This window comes from Harpia harpyja, chromosome 2, assembly GCF_026419915.1.
Source record: "Harpia harpyja isolate bHarHar1 chromosome 2, bHarHar1 primary haplotype, whole genome shotgun sequence".
Lineage (NCBI taxonomy): Eukaryota > Metazoa > Chordata > Aves > Accipitriformes > Accipitridae > Harpia > Harpia harpyja.
This window is the reverse complement of record NC_068941.1, coordinates 62,966,239-62,988,555: the sequence shown is the minus strand read 5'-3', so window position 1 is coordinate 62,988,555 and position 22,317 is coordinate 62,966,239. Positions and strand designations below refer to the sequence as shown.

General features: G+C 34.5%; 1 protein-coding gene across 7 annotated transcripts in view; it reads right to left on the bottom strand.

Annotated features, from left to right (window-relative positions):
- The window catches only part of ATP8A1 (ATPase phospholipid transporting 8A1), a 130,303-nt gene that overhangs the window by 82,575 nt on the left and 25,411 nt on the right, over positions 1-22,317 (bottom strand). For 2 of the 7 annotated variants that reach the window (XM_052780155.1, XM_052780157.1), the window contains 10 exons: positions 21,128-21,168; positions 20,167-20,240; positions 15,521-15,590; positions 14,758-14,885; positions 10,124-10,235; positions 9,063-9,228; positions 6,515-6,642; positions 4,743-4,820; positions 2,158-2,246; positions 294-338 (listed from right to left, as the gene is read on the bottom strand). In XM_052780155.1, the coding sequence (XP_052636115.1) occupies positions 294-338; positions 2,158-2,246; positions 4,743-4,820; positions 6,515-6,642; positions 9,063-9,228; positions 10,124-10,235; positions 14,758-14,885; positions 15,521-15,590; positions 20,167-20,240; positions 21,128-21,168 (931 nt within the window). Of the gene's footprint in view, positions 1-293; positions 339-2,157; positions 2,247-4,742; positions 4,821-6,514; positions 6,643-9,062; positions 9,229-10,123; positions 10,236-14,757; positions 14,886-15,520; positions 15,591-16,241; positions 16,286-17,477; positions 17,552-20,166; positions 20,241-21,127; positions 21,169-22,317 lie in introns of those variants that run through there. The other 5 variants (XM_052780156.1, XM_052780159.1, XM_052780158.1 and 2 more) reach the window with 5 other exon arrangements.

Sequence of the window (22,317 nt, the reverse complement as noted above, 5' to 3'; positions counted from 1 at the left end):
CCTTAATAAATGACAAAACTTTCTCTCCAATAAGCAATTCTGAATTGTACAGGACTGTCATTAGAATAACTGTAGTATACCTCAGTAACCCTATTAGCAATTCTCTTCTAGAGTACACAACCTAATGCTGTAGAATTCCGATGGCATAAATTTGTGTAAGACTCTGTCGGCCTGCATCAATTTGAAGCTGAAGTAACTTCTGAGTAAAATATCTGTTTCTAAAAATCTCGCTTACTGGTTTTAAGCTTGAACCTTCAACAAACACCACATACTAAATGATTTTTAGAGCTTACCAATCATCTGAAGGAACACTATAATCCTCAGGCTCAGGGCAATGGCTGCACAAGAAGTAAGGAAAGAAGAGAAACAGGGAGAGGAAAAAGAATCACAAAGGCTAAAAAACCGGATCATGTATAAAAAAGAAGATAGTTAATGAAATTAAATTACTAAAAAAAGCTTTAAAGGTATCTCAGCTGAGTATTTTGCTAGTGCCTAGATAACAATAAGATTTTGCAAAAATATAATGCTTCTCTTGAGGCTTCAAAAACTATGAATGATCTTTTTTTCAATTGAACGCTGGTTTTTTTGGTAACTTAAAACAGCAGATATGAAGGCATTTGCCCTCTTTACAAATCTTGGTTTATATTTCAGTATATATACATTGTTACAGTTTCTCATTAAACAAAAGGTAGTTTTTTAATTATCTGAAGCCATGCTAATGCAGCTTGCCTGGCTGAGTTCATAAAATGCTGATGAACAAAGCTAGCCATAGCACATGAAGGACTCTGCCCTGTGGTGACACAGGTTTGAATATCACAATTTGTAACACACTTAGAAAGAAGAGGCATGGGAGATGGAACAGTCACTTTGACCCTTTTCTGTGTTTCCAACTTCTTATTTGCATCACTACAGAACAGACAGAGTGACTCTCTTCTCCGAGTAGCTATGAGAGATGCTGTAATGGCTATTCACTGTAAAGAAAAACTCTGCTTTCTAAACAGTGATGTTAATCAGAAAACTGGTCTGTCTTTTTTCAAAATGGGGTGGATGGGAGCTGGAAAGTATAGCAAGAAAAAAATGAGATATTTTTTTGTAAAAAATACATTCACACCTAGGTTTCATAAAGGAGAAATTTTAGAATTTGTGATATACCGACTTCAGATGAAGATATATAATGAACCGAGTATAAAATACTGGTTTTAAAAATAATGAATTAAAAAAAATCATCAGTATGGTTAACGCATTAAGGATCTAAGTTTTTTCAAAACGGAAAGCCTAGATTAGACCCCTGAAAATTAGGATTTTCAAAAGGATCCTAATGATAAAGCCACAAAAGCCAAATCATTACCTTTAGCACAAGCCCAACACTTAATTTCACAACCTCTGTCTGATCTCTGCCCAGTTCTAAAGGTGTCTAATTATTTGCTACTGAACACTCCGAGATGGGCCCAGGTCCAGCATCTCACATACTCGTAAGTCACACTGGCATTTACAATGTAGGTGCTTCTGCTCTATTTATTGCTCTAATAATTTTTTTTCAAGTAAGCAGCCTTAGAAGTTTGAGGCTCTTACAAACTCTGTGGAAGGAGTTGGCTGCAACTGCTGACAAAGAATAGCAAAATGCTTTGTTCACATTTACTTGGAGAGATTTCTTAATAGCAACATTGATACTTGGAGTTATGCCACTATAACAGTATTCATAAAAGCCACTTGGATGGTGCCTACAGTACTGTAGTTCATGCTACAGTACTGTAATTCAAATTCTTGTTCATCCTGCATATTATTTAGTGCAAGAACATGTGCCTACATAAAATATGAGCATGGACAATGACACGAGTCTTTGCAAGTATGAGGGAAGACTTCTTTTTAGTAACAACAGTAAACAGACTGAGTGATAGAGAAAACATGCATGCTGAAGTTGTGTTATAGCAGTAAGCCTTTGGTATCTAAACTTTTTGTTCCCCTTTGTAAAAAGAGATGTCATGACTGAAGTGATGATACCTCTTATAAGTAAGATTTCATAGTCACACAAACTGACTCCTATTTGTAGATATTGCCAGGCTTAAGTTTAACTGTAGTATTAATATATGGGTACATATGCACAGGCAGAGGAAAAGGAAGGCACACAGATAAAGAGAAGTATATAAAAATACCTACCCATAAGCAACTCCTGCTACAGTACACTTCTTAAATTGCATGACATTGCATGTCAGTGTACCCGTTTTATCAGAAAATATGTATTTGACCTAAATGAATGATAAAATTCATTATACGTTAACATTCAGCAGTTATTTACAGATCTAGTACAATTCATGACTATCAACACACCAAGTATTTTTACCAGTTCTGCAATCTTCATAGTTTATAGTAAAAACAAATACAGTACATACATGTGGCAGATGCACAGTTCTGATACCCATTTACAAACATAGCAGTCAACAGAGATGTCAGAAAGCTTAAGCTTGCTTCAGTGCATGGTGGTATACTTAACTATCCCTCACTCTACATATTGTTGAAATGCAAGAAACTAGCGAAGACCAATGGCTTTGCTAGTAAAACACTCAATTTCTGGCAGAAAGCAATACGGTAAAGGAAAAGTATCTATATGCATTTCTAAACCCCTCTTTTTGACAGAAATACCTTCTTAAAAGCCAAAACATTAGTAAAAACCCAACAGTTCAGAAATGCCAAGTTGCAGGAATAGAAGAAATACGTTCCTTTCTACCTACTCCAGGTCTCCTATTTCCGTAGCATCATAAACTCTTCCTCTCCAGAAACTACTAGTTAAAGTATTTTAAAAATTAAAGCTGAAATTCATGTATCTGTGATGTATTTCAATTTAGTTCAAACCTAATCTTAAGAAAAAAGTTAACATATTAAGAAATGGTCTGTGATGAAACAAAGGCTCTATTAGTCAAAGGTAAACTTCAACTGTAATTCATTAAAATTTATTTCTCATAAAAAAAAAAATCACAGTATTCTTAATTAGGAATTAACTGCATTATACACAGAGCTAATAAGGATATGTATTAGTAAAATACACTCAGCATCTATTTAAAGATTCTGTTTCTGAGGGCTTATGACTTAGCCAAATCAGCAGTTAGAAGAAATCTTTCATGACAGGTTTATGCCTCACACTATTTTTTTTTGTGGGGGCAGAATGGGAAAGCAGGAATTGCAGCTAAGAAAAAAATCAACCTTTTTTTTCCCCCAACACCAAAGTTTTGCCTTTCTTAAAACCTGAAGATCTCTTGGGGGAAATCTCTTCATTATGTGTAGCCCTCATGTACTTCAGAAAAGACACTTGTTCTTTTTGTTAGCAGAGTCCTTTGGTCTCCCTACAAAAATCTGCTCAAATTAAGAATCTGTCAAAAAAGTGAAAGTGGAGATCCCAAGCAGTCTGACTAGATCTTGGTGGTGAAGGAGACTTTGATGAGAAACTTAAGAAATGAAGACAAGAACTGTTGAAGTCAAAAAGAGGGAATGTGTCTGGGAATGTGAATAACAAACTAACTGCAGGGAGAGAAAAAAAAGATAGATAGTGTAAAATGAGACAGAAGGAAAGCTAAGATTCAACAGAGTCTCTTCCCCACTAGAGGAGCTATACTCCCCATTAAGGCCAGGGAGAGAATGAAATTTTCTGCTATCTGCACATACTTCTTAAACCCAGTAGGTAAAGGCCCTATCTTCCTCTATGTAGACCAATGTCAACGCATGTTTACCTGCAACTACTGTTTTCCCAAAAGGCAGATGTCTTAAGTATTAGTCCCTAAAGACTTGTTCGCTACATGGCTAAAATTATGTTATTATTTATTGTTCTTGGAAAGCTAAAAACAACTTTTACATTCCTATGTGATAAACTTACGAATTAGTTATGAAAACTTCTAGGTTAGGAAATGCAAGAATATGCATTCTTGAGCGTGTAACAGTTCAATTAAATGAGCACATAATAATTTTTCCACAGAATCAGTTTACCATCACCAGTCAGTGTAACAGAGAGTGTTTAGCATGTTTTTAAAGCAAGACTGCAAAAACAGTTGGCTGAAACAGCAAATATAATGTGTATTGCTTCTGGAAGCATGCCCTGTGCCCCAGACACGCTTCTACAAAGTCATACTTCCATAAAATGAAGAACATACAATAAGTGATCTCTGATAAAAAGCCTAACTGATTTTATAGTATTAAAAGAGAACTCCAAAGCAACATGAGGAATTAAGCCCAAATTTCCAGGGTCCAATTCAGTCATGAGCCCCCATTCCATTCACTGCTTCTAATCTTCAGTGGCAAAAAAGAGGGAATGTATACAACCATGATTCAATCCTAGAGCATACCCACTGTCTCTTCTGAGCAAGGCAGAGCGTATGAAAAAAATGACATACTGAAGATGCACACTATCATAATGTATATACAGAGCCTAAATTTTTGTGCCACAGACAGCCTTAATGCGCAAAATTCCTCCGATTTTGTAACTTTAATGACACACTTCAACCTTCTGTGATTACCACACGCACATTGATACATAAAGGAGCGTTTGTTCATTTAATACTGGTTTCAAAAATTTAACTCCCACATACTGCAAAGTGTTTTTAAAAATATCTGACAAAATTAAGAGAATAGAAATAAGCAAAGACTAAGGCAAGAATATAAGTTTTTTGAAATGAATCTTCACATTAATAATTTAGATTGTAAACTAACATGAATAATTTCAATACACAGAGTTAGAACCAGTAATGTTTTTCTACCTGTCCGAGTTCTTCATTGAGATTGGAAGTACGAGCCATCGCAGCAGTGTCTGTAGGTTCATAGTGCATGTCTATGTCCTACAAATAAAAGTATACATATTTCAAAACTAGTCTTCCAGAACTTATTACAAGAAATCTAGCACATAAATAGAAAAGGTAAGTGTAGAAGAGCTGACCGAACATGAATACAAGTTATCTGCTTATGATTATTTCAACATAGGAAGCCAGAGACACAATCAGATCACTTCCAAGAGTCCCCAGAAAAAATTAATTTCCTCTTTAAAACAAAAATCTGTATGATTCTTTGAGATTTTACTCTCATTATTTCCAGTGATCTGTATTATTGAAAAACTGTTGTACCCATACATCTAAAATAGATTTAGCAACAAGTAGAAATACTACATTGTAGCACTTAAAGAGAGGTCAGTCTTATCTATTTATATTGTATGCATAACCAGTCATTTCTAAATAGCAAGATAAGTATACCTTGAGATAAAAACATGAAGATAAACTTAAAAGTACACAGTAAATGTATGGTATAAGTGGTGGGTGGGTTTTTTTGTGTGTGTGTGGGGGGGTTTTAACTTGTCCAAAAAAATTAAAAAATCAGTTTATTTTTAAATACAGTAAAAGATTAAAACATTGTGAAGTATGGCAATGTAGTACAGCAGATGACCAACTTTTCTATACCAATATGATATGCACACACACAAAGATAATGTTTAAGATAATAAATGTCCAGAGTCAAGGATAAGATAAATTAAAGACAATTAAACCCTCATGATGTGAAATGGGGGGGAACAGAAAAACCATCTTTTGGATTTGTTGTATAAATAGCTGCCAATCTACACATTCAAAATGGGTGAGCCTTTGTTAAATATTTATTTTAGAATACAGAACATAAAGGAAGAATTTCATTGCATTCTCTTATTTGACAACAATTTGTTCTATAGCACAAAAGAAATGAAGAAATCAAAACCAGCTGGCTGCTCACAAAAAGATTTAACTTTTAAAATAAAGCACACACTTCACCTGCTACTCCACATATACTTTTATCTACATCTGCATGACATCATTATCTCACACACACAAATCTATTTCATGCATTTGATCAAGGAATCAAATTAAAGAGTTCAGAATGGTATGATTAATTTACATTTGGAAAAAATGGAAAAATTGAAGGCATGCTACTAAAACCACTTAAATGGCTTTAAGGAGAATATTTCAGCCCCACCCCAAACAAAGTAAACCGTTCTTTTCCCCCATTATTAATCCATTAAGAAAAAAAAATTAAAGGATGGCAAAATGGTCTTTATATACTTTGTAAGAGAGAATACTAATAGACACTGGCTTTGTACAAAAAACCCCCCATTAAACTATGGTGGTGGTGGGAAAATCAGCAAACCAAAAAACCCAAAACATGGGCTATGCTTAGAAAGAAAAAATGAAACTGGACAAAACTCTACTGGATTGCAAAAGACTTTCTTCTGATCATTCTGGATGAAACTGATACCTGAATATTTATAATGAGAAAGTACAAACCACATAAAAACATGTTCCAAAAAGCAATTTGGTGTAGGTATAAAAGCACTAAATAAAACCATTTATTACTACCTTCTCAGATTCCAGTAATAATAAACAAACAGCATACTTACATACTTGCATTAAGGAGTTTGAAAAAAATGTACACATAGACAGGCAATCAATCATTTCACTCACTTGTAAACTACTTGATTTTAGAAGTCAATGCATATTGTAAAAATAGTATTTACCCAATTTATGAAATATGCCTGGATAAATTTAACGACTTCAAGCGTAACCAACAAACTGATTGGAATAAGATTATTGAAGAGAATGATAAAAGTCAAGAAATTCAACCCAAAGTTGCTTGCTCCACCATCTGCCAAAAAAAAAAAAAAAAAAAAGGGCAAATAAAAAAACCATTTAAGACCATACTTAAAAGTATGGATATACAGAGTATTGCATTAACTGCTGATTTTTAAAATGTTCTGTGTCTAAGAGGAAACTTGAGAATTAATTACAGTATCACTTGCCTATAAATGACCTTCATAAGAGTTAAGGATCTCTATTATAAAGTGGAGTTCAAATTTAGAGATCTTTGCCATCTTCTCCGATTTCTGAAAAGCAAACTTACCAGCCATTCCCTCTTTTGCTACATTTTAAGATCACAATCTGGGAATATCTATTTATAGCAACCAATTTCTAAACTCTAAATTTTAGAGTTTTATATTTTTAAAGGGGGAAATGTGGAGTGGAATGAATTTTTTCTCTATCCACCCTCACACCTTCCTATTCCCCCCTCCAACCCAGCAAAATACTGTGAAAAAGGTAAATTTACACCATGTGAAAAGGTGAGATGAAATTAGAGAGTTTAATGAAAGTTCTAAAAGAACTGGAAATGTGAATATTAACGTATATAACAAGCAGTTTTATAATACTTTTTCCTTTTAAAGTTTTAGACAACTCTAGCAGTAGCACCTCAAGAGGATGCGAATGGGAAATAGACAGGTTTCCACTGCCTATGGAATGTGTTACTCTAACATCCAAGAGAGCAGGTTTTGGATACTTTCATTAAAACCAATTCCAGCATCAAACAGAATACAAGTCTAAAAGACCAGAAAGCTAACATTCACCATGACATTGATATTCTCAATAATGACTACTGAGATTAAATGAAGTTTGATACCTATTTCTACCTGTACATCAAATAATATTCAGATATTTCTTGTTAACATTACCACTTTTTTTCATCTACAGGCAACAGATTGTTCTAACTAAATACTAACAGCATTCAGAAAGATGGGGCACTGCTGGGAACCTGTTTCACTACCACATAAAAATTAAATAACTAAAGGGAAAGGGGAATAAATTGCGTCTTACATATTGAAAGTACCTGGTACAAGAACAACTATGAGCTGAATGCAGCCTTAAAGGGCATACCTTACAAAATCCAACACAATTTCATTTAATCATGGGGCATATATCAGAAAATAAACTGACAGGGTTAATCACTTGAAGAACACACAAAACATCAATGGCCACTATTTCGTGTTTCTTTTTTCAGGAATAAAACCAAAAGCTTCTGAGCTGCTTCACTACTGTGCTAGCCACCATATTGTGAAAACTTCTACATTTCCCAGAAAAGAAGAAAAAATGCACTGAAAAGAAGAATCAGATGAAAAATAACAAACGATGAAGCACATCTAATGCCATCCTTTTGTATTACTGGAAATTGTTAATATTCCATTAATGATTTCGCTTTTTTCCACCTCAAGATGGAAATATGAAAGTTAGTTTCTCCCCCCCCCCCGTTTTTTTTTTTAAAAAGTGTCTTCCTCAGAATCAAAAAGAAGAGAAGCAAGGTTCTCAATAAACAAAAGTTCATCATAAATGCTGACAACTGTTTTGTTCGACAGAAACTTTAGGAGAGTGCTTTCAAATCAGAATTCTAAGATTTTTCTTTTAAAACTGACCAAACCACCCCATAATCCCTACTTTGATGACTACAATCAGCAGCTTTGTGCTCAAGACTCTGTTGTTTCAGGAGCAGAAAGCCTAGTTCTTGCTCTACTGCCTAAGTAAAGAAGGCTCTAGGCCCACCATAAGAAATTCTGAAAACGTGAATAATTGACCACAAGGTATATTTATGAAAACTTCCTTTAAATCTAGTTTCCTCACTGAGGGTCAAATTATGTCAATATGTTGCATGTGAAGGCCCACATAACATCACATTGCCTTGCATCCACTGTGAGAACAGCTGCCCAGTATAATATGTTAGATGAGATATTTTGTGCCTGTTTTATCCTCTTTAGGAGCAGTTTGCTAAGATCTGATGTTGGCAGCCAGTAATTAGTTAGTTAGATCCCTGTATAGTAAAAATTACAAAGCCACAGCACAATTTCCTGGGATGAGCGAGCTTAAAAATTCAGAAAAGTCACTGCAGCTTTAAATGTAATCCATCAGTAATAGCTGAAAATGGCTTTAGTCTGATGTCTAGGAAGCTGACTGTTTATGCCAGTGGAATGCTGATACAGACCTTGCTGAGCTGCAGAGATGTGGAGGCTGAAAGATGTAGGGGCAAACAACAAAGCTCCCCTTCCTGAATTTAGCAAGGCCTCAGATGGACAGTAAGGTAAATTTTACTCTTGCTGTGATATACCTAGCCTAATGACTTTAGTCAACAACCAATAAAGACAGACTGATAAAAAACACACTATGTAAAGGATGGTAATCATCTTCCTTTCCAAATATGAAAGACAACTGAACACCAAAATATTAATATATTATTTTACATCTTACAATTTAGATCAAGGTACCAATCTTTTCCAGTATGCCTTCGATTCCATATAGCTGAACCAATAGAGCAGATCAAAGACATGGCAATAAGGATGCAGAACAGAATCAAAATCTGAATATTCGTAATTCGTTCCACATTAGACATTTTAAGAGGTGGACTTGTTGAATTCTGCAAGACATAAAAACCAGTGGTTGTTAAGTATTAGAAGAGGTACACACAGTTCTTGCTTTTCAAATTACATGTTACTGCATCCTTTTCTAAATATTCTCCCAAATATATCATTATCATAAATGACATAACTGTTTCAGTCAAAAGAAAAAAAAACCAGCAGTTTATAGATCCATGAATTAGAGCTTTAGATTTGTGCTACAAGCAGTTTAAACAATCACACAGAACACTCGTAACAGCAACAGATAACAGTAAACATTAAAAAAGAATGTGCATACACCTTATCAGTACTGTAGAAGACAGTTGCTAATACAAACAATCAAACTTTTTCAAGTAACTGTTTTACAAATCAGAAAAGTAATGACACACACGACCAATCTAAAAGCATTCTGTTTTCTCAACAAATGCATCTCAATTTTGATATTTCAAACAGCACTAGGAAATGTAATTTCATAGTCTGAGAATGGTTCTCTTCCCTCCTCATTTTTCAAATAAATAAACTTTCACTTTGTTTTCTGACAAGAATGCTTACCTTTGTACTTTAAAGAAAGCTCCGCAAGATTACAGTTTTAGAAGCAGTCAAAAATAAAAAAAGATGAACAGGCAAACTATAATGATCCAACTTGCTAATAAACCAGTTTTCAAAACATTAGTTAAAATATAGAATCAACAAATATGCTTACTAGTGGAAAAAATACTCCGTGGCTAAGTGACTAATAGTAACAAGAAATTGCTTTATTTTTATTGGTTTTAATTCATAACAAAGGTGCTCTATTACTGACATTTTAACTACTATATTGAATCTAGCCATGTTTTCTGAAAGGATTTTCTGTGTTGTGTAATGTCATTATTAGGTAACAAAGCAGGTCATTTAGAGAAAATCCAAGTGACAAACCTGCATAAGTTTTGTGTCATGTCCTGTGTAGACAACTATCCCATGAACCCACTGAGTATTTCTCAACTGAGCTCCTCGTAGAAGAATCTGATCAGATCCCAATGGAACAGTACTAGAAGGAAGGAGTTTTATATTTTAGCATTAAAACAATCAATGTCAGTGAATAAACATAACCAGCAGTTGTTAAAATTTATTAGATAATTTCTCAAAATTTAGGTGATTATTGTAAATATGCTAGGAACCTAATTTTAAAAGTTAACTTTTGGGGAGTGTTGACAGAGAGAAAACTTGACAGTTTAAAGCAAGTCCAAAAATTTAAGTTTGCAAAAATATTACTTACCACTTAATTTTGACTATGGACACTAAAGCTATGGTACTACTTAGCAAACATACTGAAACTAACAAAGGCTAATTTTTCTTTGATTTATGATTATGAAGTTTTTTCTAAGTGTATGCTGAAACTCGACTATTCTTACAAAACCAATTTTCCAAAGCAATTTTCAAGTGAAATAATTTTCTGAACTCTCAACTTCATTCACTCTTCCAGTGAAATAAGTATCCTTTATGAACATCATTAACTGTTTAAAATTCACAACAATATTTCCTGTACCTTCTTTAAATTGCAAAACCAAGTAAATTTACTTGTGTTATTCTTTCAGAACTGCACTGAGTAAGTGAGCAACAAAACCTCTTAAGATGTTGGAAACATTTAAGTGTCTTAAATTCAGACAGCTGACTTTACACATATACTGTAGCTCAGGTTTTTCTTAAAATATAAAAAGTTTTAGATAATTATTACTCTTTCCCTGGGACAAACAATACTGTATTTTTTCACTTTTCTTTCTATAAGTACCAGCTAGCAGTTCAGACTTGTCAATGGGCTCTAGTGGCATTCTTACCTAAAACTATTATCTCTACAGTTGTTTGAAACCAACACATTATGAAGATCACAAATATATTGCTTAATGACAGCAACTGTATCTCTGATACATAAGCTATAAAGAGTCTGAGGAAGCTATGATATTTGGTAACATTTTTGGTAGCACAAAGAGCATAAAGTCAGCCTCAGCAAGTAAGTGTCAGGTAATAATTTTTTCTGGTTTGTCATGTCCCCTTCTCTCCTCTCAAACAAAAAGCTTTTAAGTTCAAAGACTATAAGTAAAAAGGAAACAACACATTCTTCCTCCCCTAAAATTAACAGTGGCAATGTTAATTTGCAGAAACTAGAAAAAAATATTTGATCTGGAAAAATATTTGAGTGCTTTTCCATAAAACCCAAACAAATAATGAACACCACTCCACAACAACTTAGTCCACTTACTTTCTAGGAAACTAGCACAGAGCATACTAACCGTTTAAGTAATCATTCTCCCTACCAAGTAAGTACGTTTCAGCAACTGAAATGTTGAATGATATTGCCACGGAAAATAATTTCCAGGTGCGGGCACTTCATCAAAACAAGGAATCAGAAATATAAAACATACTGAGATTTACTTACTTTCTAAATCTGAACTGTACTGCTCTTGTATTTGAAGTGTGCTCATATCATGGCAAAATTAAGAGAATAAATGTCCTTTCTAGTATGAAAGGAACTGCTGGGGTTTGAATTACAAAAGAATCATTAAGATGGACTCCTGTTGCCACCAAAGATTGCTTCTGCTCTTATAATTATTTATTTATTTATTTGCATTCCTGGATCAGAATCATTCTAAGACTTTTGGACCATCCACCAGCACAATACATAGACGTTTCAGTTAAAGAATGGATTACATGTCATTCCAAGAATAATTAGGTATTTTCAGTCTATTAACACTAACAAGAATGTCACAGAAGATGAAAGGCATATAACCAGAGAAAGTTACTTTTAAGTTCCCCACAGGTAAGTTGGAAACCTTTTCAACTCTGGACCTTCTCCGGAATGCCAAAAGATTTTCTGTCCCTTCTACTAACACAAGAGTCTCTAGGAAGGCAGAAGTCAAAACCTTCCACTCTTAATTCCTGTACTCCTTGAAGAGTCAGGAGAGTTCTAAGACTCTTCCTGCCACCTCCTGACCTCCCTCTTTGTTTTCCCCTCTTAAAAACTGTGAAGAATATGCAGTAAAGTCCTTTCCATTGCAGGATCCTTTGATTCTGTTTTTCATCAGGACACTGGCTCTCAAACAGATACGCTTCTCCAACTTGGGGCAGGAATTTATCCTCAAGGGTCTGTTATTGGGAAGACAATCAGAAAAGAATTGAAATTGCAGCCAGTGGGAGTTGTCTCCAGCAGAACTGCTGCACATATCAAGGAGATGAAAACAGAAAAACAACCAGGGACTAAAAGGCCCAGATCTGCCAGCTGTCATGCTGATCCTCAGCATTGTGATCTTATCCCACTCTGTAATGACGTGATGGTGCGATGACTTGATAGAGCTCTGAAGTCACGATTTCCTGGCCTCAGCCTTCTCAAAACTGCTCCAACTCATCTGATTCTTCTTGTATGCTACATAATAATGACGCCTCAGCAATGTATTTGGGTTGTATTCAGTAAGGGATGTTCTCAATGGGGTATATTAAGAGCTAATAATTTCTAAGACTCATTTGAAAGCTTACACATCAAAATGTTTTTCTTAACAAGCATACTTCACTCTTATCCAAAATTTTCTTAAGAACGTCTTCAGGAAAACATTTTCTTTAGGTCTGGATAACTAGTATCTGCCATTGTTTTTAACTTGCTCACCCTTTTTCTGAGCCATTGTCTAATCCTAATTTCAAATTTATCCAGGCTAAAGAACTTTTCTCCCTTCTCTAGCCAATTGTCTTCATTGCCTCAAACCAAGTGACATGCTTCTGTATATTCATGAGCATAACAAAGAGCTGCAAACTCTGGAGATAAGAGTTACCACACTCAAAAGATGAGAATACCACAAAAACTTTTTTGGCCTCGTTTAGTCCACAGATTTAGCCAAAAGGCAAAGTAACTGTCAGTGGAGTCCTATCTCCTTGAATACTGAGTATCCAAAAGAGTAAAAGAGAACCTTTGTTTTTTGGAGTTGCTCTCCCATGAAGGGAAAAAGACTGAAAAGGTCAACCAGATACAATATTTATGGCACTCCAGTGAGTTATCTAAAGGGAAAGAAGAAAGAAGAGGGAGATACATTCTCAGTATCCTCCACTGCCTTTGCAAAAATGTTAAGATGGTAGTGGATAAAGTGGAAATCACAGCTTCTGGATCTACATAATCTGGTAGGAAGGTCTTAAAGATCTGGATAAATAAATACCAGTTAGATGAACCTGTGCTACCTCTAATATAGGCAGAAAGAGAACTCATCCCTGATTTTTCAGGTCGGAAATAAGATCAGGATCCAAAAAGAGTTACTTACCTGCAATTCTTTTTCACTGAAGGTAAATATTATATTAGAGCCACACTTTTGGAACTATCCTAGTGCACCAGAACTATATTCAAAATATTCCAAAACTGAATTTCTCAAATGGCAAATTGCTTGACCAGCAGATGGCGTGCTCCTATATGTTCTTGAGGCATAACGGCCATCAGCACATCCAATGTTTCATTTTAAAATCAAATTTTACAATTAAATTATTAGATTTAAAAGAAAAATATGTTTTTCTCTCTAGCCATGGAGGAAGGATGAATGTGTGGATCTATTATAACTATTACCTTCAGAGAAGAATTACAGGTAAATGTTTTTCTCTTCTTAACGACAAGTACAGTGGAATTATAATAGATCCACACTCTTGCGACTGAAAACTCCCGGAATGCATCTGTAAGAAATCAGTAAATAAAGAATGGAATATTAAAAAAAAAAAAGTATTTAATAATTAGTTAATACTATATATATCACTTTAAAACCACAAACATGAATAATATTGTATATGGAGAAATAAATGCCTACCAAATAAAAAACAAATCCTGTAAATCTTTGGGAATGAAGGACTCAACAATTCTGGATCTAGTAATGAACTTCATACTCCTAATACATCGGTTCAAACCTACAGAAAACTCCAAGTATCAATATTTGGTAAGCACTGAAGTATTTTACGAATTTTTGAAGCAGTTTTACAAGCATGTGTGTTGTAATTGCACTGAGGCTGTCTATTTTTACAGAAACATACTTTCTTAGTGAAACATACTTTCACTAAGCTAAGGTATTAAATGTCTTTCAGCTACCAAATTAGAAGAATTTGAGTATATAAGCGATGGACTCAGTTTCACTCCAGACTTAAACAAAAGAAAAGAACAATAAAAAAAACAGACAAGAAACTACTTCTATTCAGCTTCTATAATAGAAACTTAAGCATCTCATTCCTTGCCTGTTAAGAAGTGAGTTACCAGGTACATATTCCAGAACTATTAGAATTTGATTAGTACTCCCTTCTATTATTAATAGCTATTGCTTTATGAAGGTCAACTAGTATAAAAACCTCAAGTTGTAGACATTAGAAGTATGGTTTTACCCCTCGTGTTTTTTAAAAAAATAAAGTCTAATAAAGAATACATCAGAAAAGATTTTTACCTCTCTAGTCTTAACAGAATAGACTTTACTATTCGTATTTTAACTTGAACAGTTTAACTACATATAGCTATCTACTGTTAGATTGAATCTACTGAGATGATCTTCCTTGGATTTACATACCCATGCCCATCCAGTCTGATGTTTCCAACAAAGTCATAGAGATGTCGGTTTGGGCTCTCGCATTCAATTCTGCCTGAAAGTCTCATTAAGCTTTCTATGTCCTTTATGTCTGATGTTAGTGGCAAACCCTGAAAACAAAATTAGTTTGTCATGACATTAAAAAAAAATCACTTTACAATACATAAATCTACGTATTATAAATTTGATAGTGCAAAACCAGAAAACCAGTATCCCTATGGGAACAAAATGGGACTGCTACACTTCGCTGTCACTCTGCTGGATGCTATAGACAGTGAAAGTCACCTTGGTATCTTAAAACATCATGACGAAGACAGGTTCATAACCCATCATATAACTCAGCAAGAACGTCCCTGCACAGAGACAGCACACTCAGTCAAAAACTGCTATTCCCTACCTGCCCCTCAAGGACAATACTGGCACTATCAGCTTCTTTCTGCAGGGCTTCTCCCTCACCTATCCTCTAAAACCAAAACCCATACCCAACTACAACTCTTTCCACCTATTTACCCAAAGAAAAACCCCCAAACAAAAGTGCAAGGTATGGCTTAAGAGTAACCATTAATTCGTTCTGCTTAATTAATTGAACAAAAACTTTTATGATGTCAATAACCCACAGCTTTTTATTCAAACCATTAAAATTTCACAGTCTTCTAAAATGGCCATTAATGTCATAAAGTATGTTTTTATAAGCAATAATAGATTAAAATAATATTAGCAATATTCTCAAAAATGAAATTCCTACCTGTCGAATTTTTAAGTTTGTCTCACCATCTAAGTTAGATGTTTCGATGTAGCACATAGCTTGTGGTTCACTATCAAGAAAAAAAATTTCTTAGTTTTAAATTATTATGTCAAAATCCATGAACTTTGTGTAATCTTTCAATAGCTAATTATGCAATCAGATTTTTTTCTTATCAAATCCTCAGAACTAGAATAATTTACAGCCATATCTGTAAAAGCAACAGTACCTTACATTTTCAAAAAAGTTTGCCAAAACCTACCCACGTTAGATGAAACACTGCTAAAAATGCTATACATAGTAAGTTTTCTTTGTTTTCACATGAGATGAAGATACAGGCACAAATGTAGTATATTTTTAGTGCCTGCTACTGTAGGCAGCAGTAGTTTAGACATGGAATTTTTCTTGTAAAGGGTTCTCTAATAAAAAGAAGTCTAAATTATGGATAACATAATACAGTTTTTGAAATATATCTGTCCTCTATGCAATTTAAAAAGTTTTTTTATAAATTAAAAGTTTTAAGTTTATGCAGAGCATTTAGTATTTGAATAGTTCATCTATTTTACATATACTGATAAAAGGCTTATTGCATTTAATTTTTTCAATACAATTTTTTTAATGTGTAACAGTAGTATTTTGTAAAATACTTTCAGATTTTAAAACATATTACAACCATTATAGAAGTGTTAACTAGGAAAAAGGAGATACAGAAGGACAAAATTACTTTTCTGCAAGTAGTTGGTAAATAACAGGTCAGGATTTCTGAATTACTCCACTCAGCTCCCATTTTCTGGACATGAAGGACAGAACACCTACTACTTGTATCTACAATAGAAAGAAGTTTCATTCCTGTAACGGACGAGAGGAGTCATAAAAATCCCTTACAACTTAAAAGAATAAATGTTTAGTCTCTACACCACTTTAAAGCTGCTAAGATTTTCCTTTTTTCTAGCATGAAATTCAACCATCAAGTGTTTTTTAAAATTTGCTTTCTTAATGCAACAGTGGCTACTGATAAGCAACTTAGTTTTAAAATGCTTGCAGGATAAAGTTATGTAGGTTATTCTAACATTTTTGTAAAGCAAAAGCATTAAAAAAAATCATTATCATAAACTCCTTTCAGGCTAGCATTTTCTTTTTGGCAAACTTTTCTAAAAATGTAAACAACTTCTGTTTAGATCTTTTGGAAGGAATCACCTGTATAAAACATTATTACAATTCTAGCATTTTTATTACTTAATAGTAAAAACCAAACAATATTTTTGTGAAGCACTTTTAAAATGGACTAAGGCAGCAGTGATGTTTCAGGTGAGACACATGCTTAATTGTAATTACTGTAGCAGACAGCAGTGACCTCCAAATTAAGTAAGTTACAGTTAGATCAAGGCAGGCCCATTGATTTGTTAGGGAAAAACAAAGTGCGGTAACAGTGCAGACAATAGCATAAAGCTGGCGTGTCTAAGAAACATGCATTTTGTCACGATACACAAGAACAGTGCTGCTTTTGCCATTGCATGCAGCAGAGATTGTGCAACATCCAAGTTTGTGCAGAGGGTCCTCTACCAGTCCTACCAACATTAAGCTATATTCTTTGCTGAAAATAGTGGGTTGGTATACACATGTATGCTCTTCTTAATTTGCTCTAAGGAATTAAATGTATATTTATCCTGGTGTTTTACTGTGTGTTTATTCAATGACAACTTGTCTGATAAAATTTCATGGGGATAGAGTAAAAACAAAGAGGACTGAAACAAATTTTCACTTCTTGGAGTGTTATCATGTATTTACGCTTTAACAATTCATACTTTTATCGACCGAACCCTTTCTAATTTTATAAATGGCTGGGTTTTGGTGAGGAAAGGTGAACAGCAAAGCAAAGATTACCAGCATGGCAGTGTTTTTCATATTTGGTATACGAGGACCCACATACACGTATCCTGTGCAACTAGTTTATTCTAACCTTGATGACAGACTGATGAGATCAGCTGGGAGGTGTTCCCCATTGGTCACTTTCACTACTTCCCCTACTGCCACCTACACATCCCAGTTTGAAAATGATTAGAACAGAAAAATAAGTGACAGGGAAAAAAAAACCAAACCAAAAACAGAACCAAAATCAAACAAATGGACAAAGACAAAAAGACAGAGTTTGAAATTATTATACAAACAATACATGTTAATTAAAACGTCTGATGACAATTTTTTCAAAATCTATTTTAATCAGGTCAGGAAGAAAAGAGCTAGAATATTTTCATTTTTACTCAAGTGGACTGTTTTACTGTAAGGCACCAATTTTAAGCTGCAGAACCCATTGATATTGTACAGTAAAAATAAAAAGCTGTTTCTCAACTGACAAAGTTTCTACCCACTCCATAGATTAATTAAAAAAATAAAAGCCACAACAAAAGATTTTCCACCAACTTTTCAGAAAAGTCAGGTGACAAGAACCCTTCTATGTAGACATGCTGAAAATGATCACGTTTTGTTTCAGCTTTGTGAATTTCAATTTACACTGAACTAGCAAGACCCAAAAGGAATTAAATCTCAGAGGTTAGTGTCCTTTCACTGTAAGAGATTATAGTTTCCTGAAATAATTAAGATCCTCTTATTCTCCAGAAACTGCTATTGCTGGTAAAAAGAACCAACTATTATTAGTTTGAATTAAAACCAGGCCCACAGGCTCTTATTGCTGTTGAAACCTAAAATGTAACTGGGCATCAATAACCTGGAAAGCAAAATTGGCAAGACTGTCTTCCTGGAGAATACATGGTCACGTGGAGATGAGAGCTGGAGAAGAACTCATGCCATTATGCAGGCAGAATTAGAGGCTATGTAGCAGCACAGAGCTCTCTCCTGGAAGGAGGGCTGCAACAGGACCCTAGTAATACAACTAAGAAGGAAGTTTTAGCTGGAAGAAAGGCCCGAACTGGGCCCAGAAAAGCAATCAGAATTCAAAGGGTCCCCTTTGCAAACTGGATCCTAGAAGAAAACCTGACAGGAAAATTCAAGGTGAGTAATGGTCATAGCTAGGACAGTGTGTTCTGACAAGGGCTGTAAAGTGAGGTTAAACAAAGAGGTAACAGTCCCAACAAGTCTAGTAGCAGCTAACTATTAGTTCAATTTGTCAACATGTGATGTAGGATTCCTTCAGGGGGGACAAGGCTTGGAAAAAAGGCTTTGCAGGCAACTGGTATTTTTCTGTGTGTAAACTACAACTGCAGAACACTGTGACGCAAGCATCCTCCAAATCCAAAAAGGAAAAACAGTGAAGACATCTAGGCAAAGACTCAATTTAGGAGCTTACTCAGGAAGATAATAAAGAAGCTGCTCTGAGAGGATGTAATGTGTTTCACTTGCAGAACACTAGGGTTAGCCTGACAGAAGCTATTATCAGGCCAACAGAACAAATGTTCTTGCTGCATGGCGTATTGCCTATGAAGATCCTCGTGGAGAAGCACCAATAAAATTTATAAATGCTTCTCAAAGTGCAGAAGTAAAAGGTTTATAGAGGATACTCAACATAAAAACATCTGAAGTTATGACAAATATTAGTACTGAAGACAGACTGTGGGGAAAATTTACAGTATTATCTGGCAACTACTTTACACTTGATAATAATTTAATAGAAGTGGTTTAGATACAGCTATACTTAATTTTGACATACAATGGAAGATGGAACAAACAAGGTACTAGTCTATACCACAGTCTGTCACAAAAATGCGTAAGATCCTGACCTTATTAACTGTACATATATGTGGATTCATCAACTTCAGTGGGATCATAGAGGGTTTATACCTAATCCATAATCATACACTTTACAATAATGCTTCCGCTTGTGCCAGAAAAAAAATATGGAAATTGCATTGTAAACATACAGTAATAAATGAAGATACAATTGATCATATTTAAATAATCTTAATTTAAAACAATTCTTAGAATACGTTGTCTATTGACCTGATCAAACAGATGTTGAAAAAATGTGCATCTTCCACTTAATATGTGGATTTCTTAAATAAAACTGTCCAAGGAAATGATGATAAACAACCTCTGATTGTCCACGTAAAAAAAGTCACAGCATTACATGCTATAAATTAAGTATTGCTTTCAGTGCTGAAATTATTCATAATATATATATATCAGGTAATAAAGTGAATGTTCAGCTCAAAGACAGTGCTAATTTGATGGCTCACATCAAGTTCACTTTTTTTTCCTGATTCAACTGTCAAACTGGTGAGTATATCAATTAAAAAAAATTTCTGTTCCCTGTAATGTAGCAAATTTAATTAATTTATAGGATGCAATTTGTTAGGTACGTATCAAAAAGCCAACCTGTTTAAATATGGCAGTCGAGGTCCAATTTTTAGACAGAGAATCAGCCTTTTTTGTACTATACTCAACAACAAAATAACATACTGAATTTTTCTTAGGGGTAAATTGAATGCCAGTATAATTTTAAAACTTTAATTGTCACAGTTTAAAGAAACACTGCCTGAAATGATAAATGTCTGAATGAACAAAAGACTACACTTCAGAACAGCAGCATTTTTGTTTATTCCTTATTTCCTTGGAGCAATCACAAATAAATAAATAAATAAATGCAGGGTAGAGAAACCAGCCTCTACACTATAAGCATCAGTGGGCATCTCTACCTTGATGAGAGCAGTACAGTGTCAGCAGGTATATACTCTTTGCCTTTTATTATAACTATATCTCCAACATCTACCTGAAAGAAAACTGGGAATTGGTTAATGGTCTCAAACAAGTATGTTATCCCTTTGTTTTAAGCACAGTAAATATTTACCTGCTGAATTTGCTAGAAAGACTGTTAGAAACTCACACACTTGAAGAAGCCTAGGTCTCAAAGGTCACTGGAATTCTTTGGAAATCTATTCTTCAATAGGCCTAACCCTGACCTTCTCTATGCAGTTCTTTACTTTTGCTAGTTGTTGTAAAATATTTTATTGGAAGCTGAAGTTGAGTTAAAGAAGAAATTAATTTCCCCTAAGATCACAGTTCTGTTGCATCACGCTATATACCTTATCCTTGCTTCTCCAATGGTATAAACCAATTTCATCTGAACCTTGCCTCCAAATTACTGTGGGTCAAGTTTTGTTCAAGCTTTCAGGTATGGAAACCAAGAAAACTAAGAGACTAGATGGACAGCGTAACATTTAGTCCTTGAGAGTTACCTTTAACAGTCCCTTCCTAACTACCGCGTAACAGTCTTTAAAGTTCTAATGGTTTAAGCCAAAGAAGCTCAGCAAACACACAAAGTAACTAGTTTCCAGAAAGAAGTTTCTGCCTTGGCACACCAAATAATACTAAGGAACTGAATAATTTTGCAATATGCGAATACTCCCAAGTCATATTATTTTTCACTGAACTTAAAGCCCACCATTAACGGCAGTTTTGCCCGACTCATGCCATCAAAACTGACCTGACTTAAAAGTACATTTTAAGAGACAAGTATTAACAAACAAAAAATAAAATACAAACGATTAAACATTTCCCATCCTACCAGTTAATTCTTATCAATGACAATTATTTGGAGAAATAAAGCAAGTATTAAATCTGCATTATGCTCTAGAAGTCATCAACATAAACACACACCTTTTCCCAGTGGACAATCTCCCATGCACCATTTCGCAGTACTGAAGAAAAAAAAAAAAAAAAAAAGAAGAAGAAAGAGAATTTTCCAGTTTTACAATCTAACAGCAATATACAGGTATGTGTTAGATTCCTTATGAAAAGCCATACAGACACAGCTTATTTACACAACATTTTAGAGCATGCCTTGTTTCTATAAATTCGCATCAAGCATTTCAATTATACAGCACACATTCTGTATAACAGTTTTTTGTACCATAGAATCTTATTACAAAGTCAATCACAACATTTTACAGGGTTTGAGAATCAGTTAAACCTGATATAGATTGTGTGATAATGTGGTGTTTTAAAATAAATTGTCAATTGGAATAAAAAGTTCCAAAGTCAAAAAGTTATGAAATTGGGGAGGAGGGGGGTGGGGCAGAAATCAATTCAAGAATTTTTTTCCTCAGTTCAAATATTGATGAGGTTCATACAGAAAAGACTCATAAAAAGTCACCAGCAGCTTCTTAGGTTTCAGCTGTTCTTACTGTTATCGGCATGTCAGAGAACTTCAACATCATTGCAGTCATCTGCGTAAATATATTGGAAATCCCCCAAACTGACCCATGCCATTTAGTGCAAGATTTAGTATAAATTTTCCCTGGCAGTAGCAATTAATATTGCAAGCACACTCCACTACTCTAGTTTTAAGTATTGCTACTATGATACAAAACCCATGCCTTGTTTGCCAGTTAAGTGCCAAGATTGCCAAGATTGTGTTTGCAGAGAATAATAAAGGTGACTTTTTTTTATTAGCACCAGTTATAAAGCTATTGAAGATTGATGTACAAAAAGAAAATTAAATGAAAACATATTGCCATGTATCAATACTCAAGTAAGTCCAAGAGAGTGTTCTCTTTCACTGTGTCTTTCAGCTTTCAAACTCTCAGGATGCTTATCTAAGTACCTGACCAGGACTCAATTCTTAGGGAAGCATGTGCTGATTTCAAAAAAGTGGATCAAAATCTGGGAATACATATGACCCTTACATCTAAGCTTTCCTGAGGTTCTGTCCAGACTGACCCCTCTTCTTGTATATCTCAATGATTTCTGCGAGTCATTATCTAACCTGTTTAATAAATCTTTAGGAAGAGATAAATTCTCTTACCCTTCCTTCCCCCAAATTTATTAGTGCCGATATGCTCAGGGCA